General features: G+C 35.2%; 1 protein-coding gene across 4 annotated transcripts in view; it reads right to left on the reverse strand.

The window, feature by feature from the left end:
* kcnip4a (potassium voltage-gated channel interacting protein 4a) overlaps positions 1-13,001 on the reverse strand; it is a 239,134-nt gene that overhangs the window by 90,038 nt on the left and 136,095 nt on the right. The window contains exon 1 of one of the 4 annotated variants that reach the window (XM_052139917.1): positions 11,409-11,873. The exons of the other annotated variants lie outside the window; for them this stretch is intronic. Within the exon in view, the coding sequence (XP_051995877.1) occupies positions 11,409-11,466 (58 nt within the window). The 5' untranslated portion in view covers positions 11,467-11,873. Of the gene's footprint in view, positions 1-11,408; positions 11,874-13,001 lie in introns of those variants that run through there. 4 annotated transcript variants of the gene reach the window in all.

Below are 13,001 nucleotides of genomic sequence, written 5' to 3' on the forward strand. Positions count from 1 at the left end.
CACTGCTTTGTTGGGTGTATCGGCATTTGTGAGCTCCATTTTTTAAATGTAATCTCCACGGGGGGTCGCCAAAAGCGAGTTGTTAAGCAGGTTGTTTTCAGATGTACAGGCTGTAATACAGTGAAGAGGAATGTATATTTTTATAAACTGTAACTGTAAATCTAACCATCAGTGAAGTAAAATGAAATGTTAGAGAGGAAAAAGCAACCTCCAAATCGAACTTGTCACTGATAATGAAAACATGATTACTTCCTGGTTTTAACGAGCGATTCGAACCCAGGTCTCCTACGCTGCTGATGCAACGCACTTTTAGTCATGCCACAAGGGAAGATAAACACATTGGAGCCCATGTAAAAATGTCTGATATGAGATCCTAGGGTAACTCTCGGAAACAACATGCTGACGTTCTGTGTGACTATATTGAACACCTCACCATAAAAGTTAATGTGTAGTAGTTTATGTCATAGTAGTTAATGTGACTAATACGCTATATTCTGAGACTTCTAAAGTCTCATTTCATCGCTTTGTTTGAAGAACAGACTGACATTTAAATCCTTATTTATTGAAAATCTTCCCCTTTGCCGCAGCTCTCAAGTGGTCCATCATGTTTGCTTACAACACATGTAAAAAAGAATAGAAGCAATGGCATTTTGCTGTCAATAACATAAACTTGACACGATGCGCTGCCATTTTTAATCCAAGCACAAATTAATTTTCTTTCTGTTCTTCACATAAAGCTATAGTATTGCTTCAGAAAACTTGGGTCGTATTGACAACATTTATGCTTTTTGTCCTTTTTGGAACTAGACAGATGTGGTCACTATGAACTCTTTTACATACTATGTCATTGTATGGAAAATAGCTGTATTAAAAATGTATCTTTATGAGCTTCTTTATGAGGAAATGCTTTTACAGTTTTGGGTGAAATGTCCCATTAAAATAAAAAGGTTAGTTTGCATGTTTAGTCTAAATAATTACATGAAATAAATACAGACCAAGCTCATAATCAACCTGAATGATGTGTTCATCTTAATATTAGTAATCAGTAATTCAGAAACTAATGCTAGACAAAGAGACATTTACACCATTTTGTTTAAAAAATTAAAAAAAAAAAAACAGAGAAAGGAATTCATAATTTTGTATAAGTAGTTGTGTGAAGAAGAAACAGGACACATAACATTTAGATAGCAGAGCCGAAAAATAATTATACTTCCCCAATGGTCCCTAATCAGCTTAGCACTGGATTCTTAACACTTGATGAACATGCCTGTATCCAGAGAGTCTGTTGAGTGTTGAAAACAATGAATGCCCTCCATAATATTCCTAGAGACCACTAGCCATACAAAACAACCTAATACATATTTACTTTTTAATTAATTTGTTTTGGAGTGTGAGCAATAGACACACACATTAAATATGAATACAAATGAGTGAAACAGGAAAAATAAGTAAGTTTTAGAGCAGGATGATGGAAATCAAAGTAATAAAATAGATATGCATTTTAAATGACTAAAGTTAGTCTCAAACTAAAGTTGAGCCAATAGAAGTGGAGCTACAGGACTTTGCTGCCCCCGAGTGACTAATACAGGAAAGAGCAAGACTATTTTATAACGCAAGTTTATCTTGCACATAGCTCACAATTAGTAATTCAGAGACCTGTATATACAGTCATCTTGTGAAAAACTACAAGTATTCTTCTGAGGTTCTATGAAGATTACACTTGTTATTCAGAGTTTTGCTTTGGGAGAAAAAAGTCTAATAGGAAGCACAAAGGATTGGATGGAAGGACCAAGAATGCTTTTGAGCTGTGGTTTAACAACAGCCCCTTTCAATGGATTTGGGAAATGCCCAGTCTCCAGGGAGAAAATTATAATTTCCAGGTTATCATCAATTATGCTTTTAAAACTTTTTTTTTTAAACCCATATACTGGATTGAAACCCGAAACGTGGCCGAATGGCCGACATTTTTTTTAGTTATTTGGGATTTATACTTTACTCAAGTGCAAGTACTATTATGTCTCAAGGGGCTGGGTGCTCTGACATTGCAATTCATGAGTGCCTTGTCCCATGCGACAAACATTGTGTGACTGGTAAAGGTTTTGCAAAATAAAATGATGTGGTTCATTACACGTTTCAGGACTGTTCTGAGGTGAAATGCCCACTGTGTGGCGCTAAAAGCATTTTGTGGTGCTTCTATGACACTTTCTGTTCACATGTCAACTCGCATGCTCTTTAGGACTTTAGGTTATTCATTCATTCATTCATTCATTCATTCATTCATTCTTTCTTTCTTTCTTTCTTTCTTTCTTTCTTTCTTTCTATCTATCTATCTATCTATCTATCTAATCTCGGAAAAAATAAGGTAACTGTTAATAAATAAAAAGCAGTTCTGAGATAAAAAATTGTATATAGTCTGTTTTTATTTATTCATTTAACCTTTTTTCTTGGCTTTCTTTATGTTGTCTTTTTATAGCTTGGAACAAAAATTGCAGAGTACTTCCAGCAGGCTGATATCAAAGCCTTATTCCCCTACACCAGGGGTTCTAAATGGGGGCGTTCAAAGGATGCCAGGGGAGCTCAGAGCAAATTGGGGGTGGGGGGCTTTATGTTACAAATGGGGGGTGTTTATCAGTCATTATAATCAAATCTCTTGTCAAGTTACTCTTTGCATTAAAACGTTTATCTAGACTTGGAATATATCATTTGGTTATCAATTATACAGGTTGGTACGCATTTGTACCGCATTTCATCTGTTTTTGAAGTCTAGAAACGCATCTGAACAACGTCGGCTAATGCTGAATCTGAATTTGGCCCATATGTAAAAAGCAGCTGGGCTAACACAGCATTTATTATTTTATTTTTTTCATTTCTTTCAAGAAACTTTGTGGGAATTGAATAAGACATCATCAGAAACAGAATAATTCTAAAATGAAATTATATAATAAAAATAATCCACTTCCTACAAAGTGTATTGAATACATACTCGTACATAGCTTTAATGCTTTGAACCCAAAATGATCAAGATACTTTAACACTTTAAATAATTTATTGTATTTGATAAAAATGTAAATGTTTTTTTACTCCAAATAGCCACTCTCACTTTCCCTTTCAGAAGGGAAACTGAAACTTAACAGGCACCACATGTGCCTTTCAGATGTAAAAGTGAAAGTGGAGATTTAAAAAAGGATTTATATATTGATCTGTTTCTCACCCACACCTATAATATCACTCCTGAAAACATGGATTTAACCACTGGAGTCGCATGGATTAATATGTTTCCTTAATATCATTTTTGGACCAACAGAGCAGAAATATTCTTCTAATAATCTTCATTTGTGTTCTGCTGATGAACAGAACTCATACAACTATGGGATGGCATGAGGATGTGTAAATGATGAGTGAATTTTCATTTTTAGGTGAACTATCCCTTTAATTTTACATTATCTGCATTTATTTTATAGTGTAAGATCATGTGAATTATTTTCAGAACAAATATTACAATCATATCTAGAATTCTTTCTAAAGTGATGGACGGTGAGATGTTTCTATCTCCCCTAATTTTACATCTTAGCATGCATGGCTACGCAAGCGTAGCTAAGCCCATTTCTATACGTGATAGGCAACCGTAGTGGGATGACAGATGTTGATCCAAGGCCAAACATGTAATTTAATGGCCTCTCATTGAAACCCATGAATAACCTTAAAATAAAATACATTTGAAAGTCACATGGGAAAGGATTGAATTAAAACAGGCTTTAAACTAAAGCACTCAAAGGCTCAATTTAAATGCAAATTTAACGGCTTCATTTAACCACAACATTCTTGGACTGCTTTATCAATAGGCCTATACATGGGGTTCTGCTAAGTCATATGCATTTAGAAAACTGGGTTTTGGGAGTTATGTGAGCAAGAATTAGATACATGATAAGAAGGAAAAAGAAATGTGCATGACACAAACACAAATTACCAAAAGATAACAGCAAGCTGTTCTTTGCAGAACCATTTAATGTAACCATGATTTATAAATATGGTAGTAGTATTAGCTTGTGTTACCATCACTGTACAATGCTACCATTAAAGTAAGGACATAGTGAGTTTGTCTTGATAGGTGTGAGCCATTAAGTAATCCCTATTTATATTTTGAACAGGTGTTGCCCTATTTTAACTATACAGAGAAGAAAGAATCAAGTGAAAATTCACATCTTGATGAATTGTGTATGGGTATAAAGAGGACGCATGCTCTGCGATTCCATTAGCTATCACAAAGTTTTTGAACATGTACATTTTACTGTGAAATGTTGAACTCTGTAAATGCATGCTCAGTGTGGCTATATAACTGCATGGACTTGTATATATAAACTCTGCTTGCTCCAAGTGACAGCTGCTCTGCCTGTGGTGGAAAGTCGTGCTTGTTCTTTTTGCCCTGTTTATAAGTGTAAACACCAGAAGGGCCATGACTGAAATGTGGCCAGAAGCACATCCCTTTCACTCCCCTGCAGTCTACGAGAGAAACCAAATCAATTAGCAAACACACTGAGAGAACAGCGTGTGTTAGTGCTGACACAAGATCCTTCTTCAATGTGTGAGGACAGAAACACACATGAACAGTCCTCCACTCACAGATGAATCACACTGTGGATTGGAGGCTGACTTTACACTTAAATAATTATATTGGAGTACACATCAAAAACAAAAGTATATTTTGTGTAATGTATTGGGATAGTATGTGATGTTGGAATGGCACTGGTTAAACAGAGTTTCTTGAGATGGCGGACAGACTGGCTGGCAAATTAATGTCAAGCATTAGAGTGGGAGTAGAGTGGCTCTAAACCTTTCTGTTCAGTGTTTCTAAAAGCAGGCAGGCACAATCATCAAAGCCTACTGGATGCACTCTTATAGCGGGACATGGAGGACTATCTGACATACTCTCTTGTGTTCTCACATAAGTGGACACACTCATCGCATGCACTTCTCTATGTTTTCATGAGTCATACTCATAGATGTGTACACAAGAACACATGCAAAAACATGTGCATACAGACACACAAAAAACTGAAACAAATCATCGTCTGACATTAAACGTTTGCTATGGAAAATGCCACAGACCTCTACAATATTATTTCATATGGTAGAACAACAAAGGAAAATGCTGTAAGGAAGAGTTGAACAGAAAATAATAGCTATATTGCAACAATGTGATAAAACTTTGATTCTGACTCTGATCATCACTGTATCAAAGAATCTGTATGCTTTCATGTGCAATTATGTATTAATGACATTTATAAACATTAGAGAAGACATAAAGAAGGCAGAGACTGTGACAGAATGCAAGCAAGCTAGCAAGAAAGATAGAAAGAAATACAATAAAAAGAAAGAACAAAGAAAAAACAAAAAAAACCTCTGAAAAGGAAGGAAGAAAGAAATAAGTCTACCAAGGAAAGAGCCCACTGAAAAAGAAGTAAAGAAGGAAGGATGGGAGGGAGGAAGGAAGTAGGAAACTGAAAGAAATAAAGAAAGAGACAGAAGGAAATAAAGAAGCCCTGTGAAAAGGAAGGAAGGAAGAATCCAACTGAAAATGAAGAAATAAAGTAAGAATTCCACTGAAAAGGAAGGAATGAAGGAAGGAAGAAAGGATGGAAGGAAGGACAAAGCTAGCTGAAAATGAAGAAAGTAAGAAGTCCACTGAAAAGGAAGGAAAGAAGGAAGGAAGGAAGGAAGGAAGGAAGGCAGAAGCTGACTGAAAAGGAAGGAAGGAAGCCACTAAAAAGGGTGAAGAAAGACATAAGTCCCCTGTAAAGAATGGAAGGAAGGAAGGAAGGAAGGAAGGATGAAAGGAAAAAGCAAGGAAGGCCCACTGAAAAGGAAGACAAAAGCCAACTGAAAGAAAGAAAGAAAGAAAGAAAAGATAGAGTCTAATTGCAATACATTTTTATCTGTATTGGTCAATATAATATAATTTGTGATGCTGTAACTTCATTGCTTACTGAGAGTGGGGATGACTGGTACTACACAATGTACTGTTGTGGTAATATGGTTCAGTGATGGTTTCAGAAAGTACAACCATAGTACTTTAATATATATATATATATATGATGGTCTTGAATGATTAGCATAGTCATATACTATGGTATTTTTATGGTCTTTCAAAGAACCTATGATACAATGGTTAAATTTAGTACTATTTTTAGATTAGATTTGATTAGATTCAACTTTATTGTCATTGTGCAGAGTACAGTCAATGAAATACAGTGAGCATCTAACCAGAAGTGCAAACAGCAATATGTATTTATATATACATGTTCAAATAAACCTAGTCCAAACATACTGCAAACATCCCACTGTGGAAATCTGGGTTCCTTTGATTTCTGCTTACAATGCACAAAACTGTCTTCTTTATGATCTATTGCCTAGGAAAAGGACCAGGTCTGCCCATTCATTTTGTTCCCAAACTGTAAAATATAGGTTGGGAATGAGCCACTATACTGTATACAACCTTCCCTATAGATATACAGTACCTGTTACACATTTACTCACTACACTTCAATCTTCACATCCCAGAGCTTCATTTAAGAAGTGTTTTTTTTTTTAAGAAGATCACTGGCGAAGGCAAAAAAATCATGAAATCATATATTATGCTAAATTTTCATCCCTGCTATTATTGTAAACTATTGTTAACAATGGTGTCCTAATGCAGTGTTTCCAAAACACTGTGCCGCTGTGCTGTGAAATATTGTCAGGTGTGCCATGGAAAATTATTAAATTCCACAAAAGAAATAAATGCAAGAAAAAAATAATTATAATTTCAGGGATCCAAACTCCTGACCTTTCAGAGAAATTCGCCATTCTGAAAGCATAATTGGTCACTTTTGTGATTGTTCAGAGCAAGGATTCATGTGCAAAAGTGAGTGATATTTATACGCTTTAAGGGTCTTTCACGTGACTCGCGTCAGCAATGCAGAATACATTGAAGTCTATGGAGTGACGTTACACCAAAGTGTTTTTCACACTTCACTAACAATATCTTTGAGAGAACTAAGCAACAAGAAATATTTAAAAACTGTCCAAATTTGTGGAGACATTGAATGTCTCAAGTTCTTTTAATGAAATATAACCTTATCGTTTCCGAATATCAGAGACTCCAGCTATTGAACTAATTTAAATTCACCAAGAAAACGCTTCGACCTAAACATAAACAAGTCTTTTTATTACTTTCTGCTATCAAAGCAATTGCAAGCTTTTTTTCTCTCTTCCAAATACATGTTTTCAATATTTATTGTGCACACCTCCTGCTTTTTACGTGGCAAACTCGTAAAATCGCCCCTCTTTGATGCTTTCTGCAACTCTTGCGATGCGATGTGGCTCTTGGCGCTGGGTTCAGCCTCCAAAACCAAATTAAAACTGCCATGAGAAGTCATCTGTCCGAGGCAAAGATGCAAAATCTAATGAAAATTACCTCAGCATCAGTCTCCCTTGCGTTTGATTACGCACAGACGAGCACCCGTCGATGCGGACCAGGAGGAAGGTTTGAGTTGTCGATTGAGTTCTGTTCAGTTAATTTTTTACGTGTTTTGTTCATATTTTAATCGTATTTGTTTTTGTAATATTGCGTTGTTCATATTTTAGTGGCCTCCATTGTCACTGCGGGGGGAAAAAACATTAATCTGCTTTGTGTGGTGTCTCTGTTTTTCATCTGTTCTCTTCATAAATAAATAAATGCATAATCTGCTATATGATCATCCTGTAAATTCATGATTAAAACGAAAATGTGAACAAAAATAGAATCTATTCAATGTCATTAAAATATGAAAATTAAAATGAAGGGTAATAATAGATTATAATGGAATTTTTATGCCCCTGTCCGTCAAAATGAGGGCCGATGAGAAAGTCTAATGCAAGCACTGGATGTGACTTGTTTTTTGCATAGCTGAATTTCAAACATTACAAGTAAACACATTACTAAGACGGACAGAATACATGGACAAGTTCTTGAAAAGGAAAAATATTGACGATGGTTAGCCTATGTGGGATAGTGGTGTGCCATAGAATGTTTTAGTCATAAAAAGTGTGCCTTGGCAGAAAAAAGGTTGGGAAACAGTGTCCTAATGTGACCTGTGGTGACGTTTCTATGTCTATGAATGGACAGACCAGAAAACTTAAATAAGCAGTCAACACTTCTAAGCAACACTCAGGCTATTCAGAGAGAAAAACATGCTGTTTTTCACTGTGGGACATATATTTACAGCTCATGTTTTGTCAGACATCCTGTGATAATCCGAACAGCATTCCAGATTTTTACCAGTGTGTCCACAGGAAACACTTGGACCTTACAGAAGATTGATTCTGGAGGAGGTGCTCTTTGAAGTGAAACTGCAAAACTATTTCACATGGGAAAGGATGAAGGAGGATGTTATGATATATTCTAGCCTACTGATCATTGTATTTTGTCATGATTTGCATTCGATTTCAATTTTCCATTACTATTAGTATAGGATTTTTTACCCAAAAACTATGTGTCCATACACTAAATTAGTTACTTTCATTAATTGTAGCATTTCCTTTAGATTTGAATATAGAAGGTGACACTTGAATATATTTTACATCTCAGTTGTGGCAGGTCTGAAGCTAGAAGACATTTTGCATATATTTACATTTCTACAAATAAAAAATTACTAATAAATTATTTTGACCAGAACCAATAATCCACACATCATGCAAAAATGTTTGTTCATGAAGTCTGATCTCATGGGGAAATCTGTGAAAGGAGGTTGAATGTTTTCTTTGCTTACATGCGTACTGAGTCATTTTTTCCGCATTAGAGAAGTTTAACCCTTAAAGACATGAATTGTAATTTTGTAAAATATGTAGGAAATCATGACCTCTTACAGTAAAATGAAGACTCCAATCTTATCAGTTTTATTCTACATGGAGAAGGTCCGGACATGGGGGCTGCCATGTTAGAATCACATGACCAGCCAAATACTACTCACTTAATCTCAGTAACCATCATGTTATTTGACACTTTCACTCACTGATTAAAGTAATCAAGGCTGACTGTGAGTACTAAATTTCTACAATGGCATCTTAAACTGAAAACTATTGATTTTAAATTATTCTGCATCCAAGCCGCTAGGTGTCAGTGTAAGTCCGAGATGACAAAAAGACAAAAGCTACTGAGTGCACCTTTAAATTGGTCTATGCTTTCCAAACTGCTTCCAGTGGTTGAAGGTGGAACTACAGTTGTGTGCATATGCGCCTTCAACAGAAACAGCGTTATTTCTAAACTTGGAATAATCCGAAGATTTTCCAGATGTTTATCAATATTATTCAGGATTTTTTCATAGGTCTTTTAAAACATATTTCTCAATACAACTTTGGCAAAGTGTGAGCGGAAGGGTTATTTAAAATAGGTCGCACACCAGACACGTCTGGTGGATGTCAAAATTCAAAACAATTATATTCTATGAAGGTTCATACACACACCATAGGCTAGCTGTCTCAAGATACTATTAAAAATTCTGCAGTGCCATTGAGCTCAACTCACATAGTTGTCACATAGTTGTTAAATTCAACCTAAAACATTATCAAAGGACAAAGATTATTTACTCTAGTCATTGCTGGGTTATATATTGTGTATAAGTATCTTTCATAGAGCCTACACAATGTATTTGCAGTTACAAGTATGTCTTTTTGTGGTTGGAAGGCTTGAATAAAACCTCTTCAAAGCTACACACAGAGAAATTGCATAATAAACCTCGCAATTTCTAATTGTTCAGTTTGCACAGTTTCATAAACTAACCTGCAAACTCATCCACATACTTTTGTTAATTCTTGAAGAATTACAAAAACCTTCAAAATTAAAAAATTTGGCCGACTTTCAGTAAATGTTATGTCGCCCCCTTGTGGTCTCTCAAAGCTATTACGTCAGACTAGATTGAATGGAATGGAACTGGAGGTGAATTAAAATCACACAAATTAGGCAAATTATTTTTATTTAAATGTTGGCTGATTTTAATATATCGATACCTCAAAGATTTATAGATAAAATAATGTGCTGTTCAATAATTCATATATTTATATTTTATGACATCTCTGGTTATTATACTTACTTCTGTGCAAATATAGTATCTCATTAGCCGAAGATTGTCAATGGCACAGCGCAGGCGATTTTAAGGGGCATGAAAATGTACGATTCATGGTGGCACTTGCCTGTGTAAATTCGGTATATTGGGTCCAGATTTAGGTGGAAAACATTTGGAAATAACATATTGTACTAATGCAGTTTCAAGTTGGTAATATATGTAACAAAACACAAGCTTTACTGCTATAACTGGAACCTTTAAAAATAGTCTCTAAAATGACAGATAGTAAAGTAACCAGGACAGTATAGATTTCAGAATCTTCTGTATTCTATTAAACAATTTAAAAGCAGATATTCTCCTCTTTATACTTTACCATTATGTAATGAAGCAGTACAAAATCACTAATTTTAATCATTATACGCTTGAACCATATAGAGGTACAGTATAGGGTAGAGCTAAAAGCTTCTTGTGCACAGCAATAGTTTCTGCTCACTAAGATTTAATATTAAAACAAACATGAAAGGCCAAGTCCTCCGGGTCCTCCTGACCACAGTAACAACACACTAAAATCCAAAAATCCTCTCGAGTGAGGCCACAATGTAGGTTGAAGTGTGTGACGTGAGATTTATATGGATTATGAGGAAGGTGAATGGAATTTAATTTCACAGCCTGATGGCTCGGCAGATATTCCATAAAGAGTTCCTATAAAATCTAGCACCACATCACTAATGGTCCATTCTCTAAATTAATGCTGGAAAGCATTTATCCTCATCCCTTTAAATACAGAATTTCAAAAGGTTCTTTTACACACAAAAGAAAGTTAATATTATCAATATAGATTAAAGAACTGTAAGAAAAATTACCATAAATAATTTCTTATTCCGCTCAAAAATGTCTTCTTTATAATTATCCATTGACTAATTTCTCCAAAGAGAATATTGCACAACTTTCTTTTGAGGAAACCGCCCTTTGGAGTTCAACAAAGAAGTATAAGAGCTTGAATATCATGGCAGCACTCTCTGATAGTGCACACTTTTATCCGGGGGAAATTACACCAGAGGAACAACACTAACATCTTATATTCTGAAAACACATATATGAAAATAAAAATTTATTAGTGTGCGTAAACAATTTTTGTTACATCCAAATACAGTATGTCTGTGTAATTTAACAAGTATTAAGACCACGTGTTTTACAGAGTTAATATCAATATTAATCCAAATAATCAATATTAATTTTATTTGTATTAATGTAAATAGTAGTAGTATAAAAAGTAGGCTATACAGCATCACTGACTGTCATAAAATGAAACTGCTCTTTAATGCCTACCTGTCCTTTTTCTCCTTTGTTTTGTTTGCAGAGAAAATATCACCATCAAAGCGCCCATGTTGCACCCTCTCGTATTCTATCAGCTCTGCTCAGTAGTTCAGAAATCCTGCCTTGGAGCTTTCCCTTTAGAGCCCACCTCCACAGTTATCCAGCAACAACTAACTGTCCTTAAGTGCCGTTTAACTGCCTCGTTTTCATTCAGTCGCAAGCATGTGCACTAGATGGAGATCTCAAGGATTTCTCCAATAAGTCTCACCAATTTTAGATGAACAGAGGGAGATTTGGATTCTTTCAAACAATGGCTCAAAGCTGTTCTACTTAAGAGCAGTTGAGAAGCAGTTTAATTAAGCTCTCTGCGCTTTAAGCGAGTTCTCGTGGCGCACTCTGTTTTCTGTGCCTCCACTCTTTGAACAGATACTTCTTCAGAGGAAATGAGGAAGGCAGGAGAGAGAGCAGGAGGAGGGAGGAGAGGGCACAGTGTGGAACTAAGCACTGTTATAGCCTGCGAGTCAGTCAACGGAAATTAGTTGTTGTAGACCAGTGGCGTGTCCAGACTTTATTGACCGGGGTGGACCATGTGGGGTACAGACTCATATAAGGGTGGCATGATGCAAAACTCAACGTCCCTGATAATAATAATGATATTTTTAATAATAAATATTCATTTTCAGGAATATCAATAGTTGAATGCTTTTTGGTTATTAGATAATTGATTAATTGTTATTAAATATTAATACTGTACAACACAAAAAATTCCATGTTTTTATAAAAATAAAGAAAATTCAGTATAATCTTTATACAGTGCTTCTTAAAAATACTGCTAGTATGGTAACTGTCTCTTTAAGAAGAGAAATTTCTGTTATAATGAACACACAGTAGTTCTGTGCAGATTTAGAGAGATTAAGCTACTGTGGCATGATGTAATACTGTCAAGTAGGCTATTATTTTCGTTTTCTTTTTTATTTCTTTTTTTTAATAAATATAGGATATATTTATAAAGAAGCACATTTCTGCAAATTCAAAAAGTATTAGGCCTATTAATTTGGTTAACTCCAAAACTTGATTATGATAAAGAACCTGCCAAAGTTTACAATGCATCTTATCTTTTAAAGATATTTAAAAACTGCTTTTGAGGCAGATAGTTGTAAGTAAACGAGATATCCCTGCATGTTTGACAGTCTATTTATAATCCATACTGATATTATACACACTCCAAAACATCACACAAGAAAGTGAAGAGTGATTGGTTTAACATGTCATTCAGACATTCCATATCTGAATGAATGGTTCTTGGCCAGAATAAGTGGCGGTCACACTACACTTTGGGCTACATTCACTCCCATTCAAACACATCCAAATGCGGGAGACTGAAAACGAAAGCTCAAGCAATTTCATTTTGTACTATGCTGCAAATCGAAAGTTCAACTTTGGTAAACTCTGAACTGCAAATCTGTATGATGAGAGGATGCGCGTCCAATAGAAGATCGAAACGTCACATCCTGACCTCTTGGCTTAATTCAAAGAATACATATTTCAAAGCTGCGTGTTTTGTTGTTGCAGGAAAGTGACTAGACAATATATTAAAAAAAATAA

This window comes from Xyrauchen texanus, chromosome 2 (genome assembly GCF_025860055.1).
Source record: "Xyrauchen texanus isolate HMW12.3.18 chromosome 2, RBS_HiC_50CHRs, whole genome shotgun sequence".
Taxonomy (NCBI): Eukaryota; Metazoa; Chordata; class Actinopteri; order Cypriniformes; family Catostomidae; genus Xyrauchen; species Xyrauchen texanus.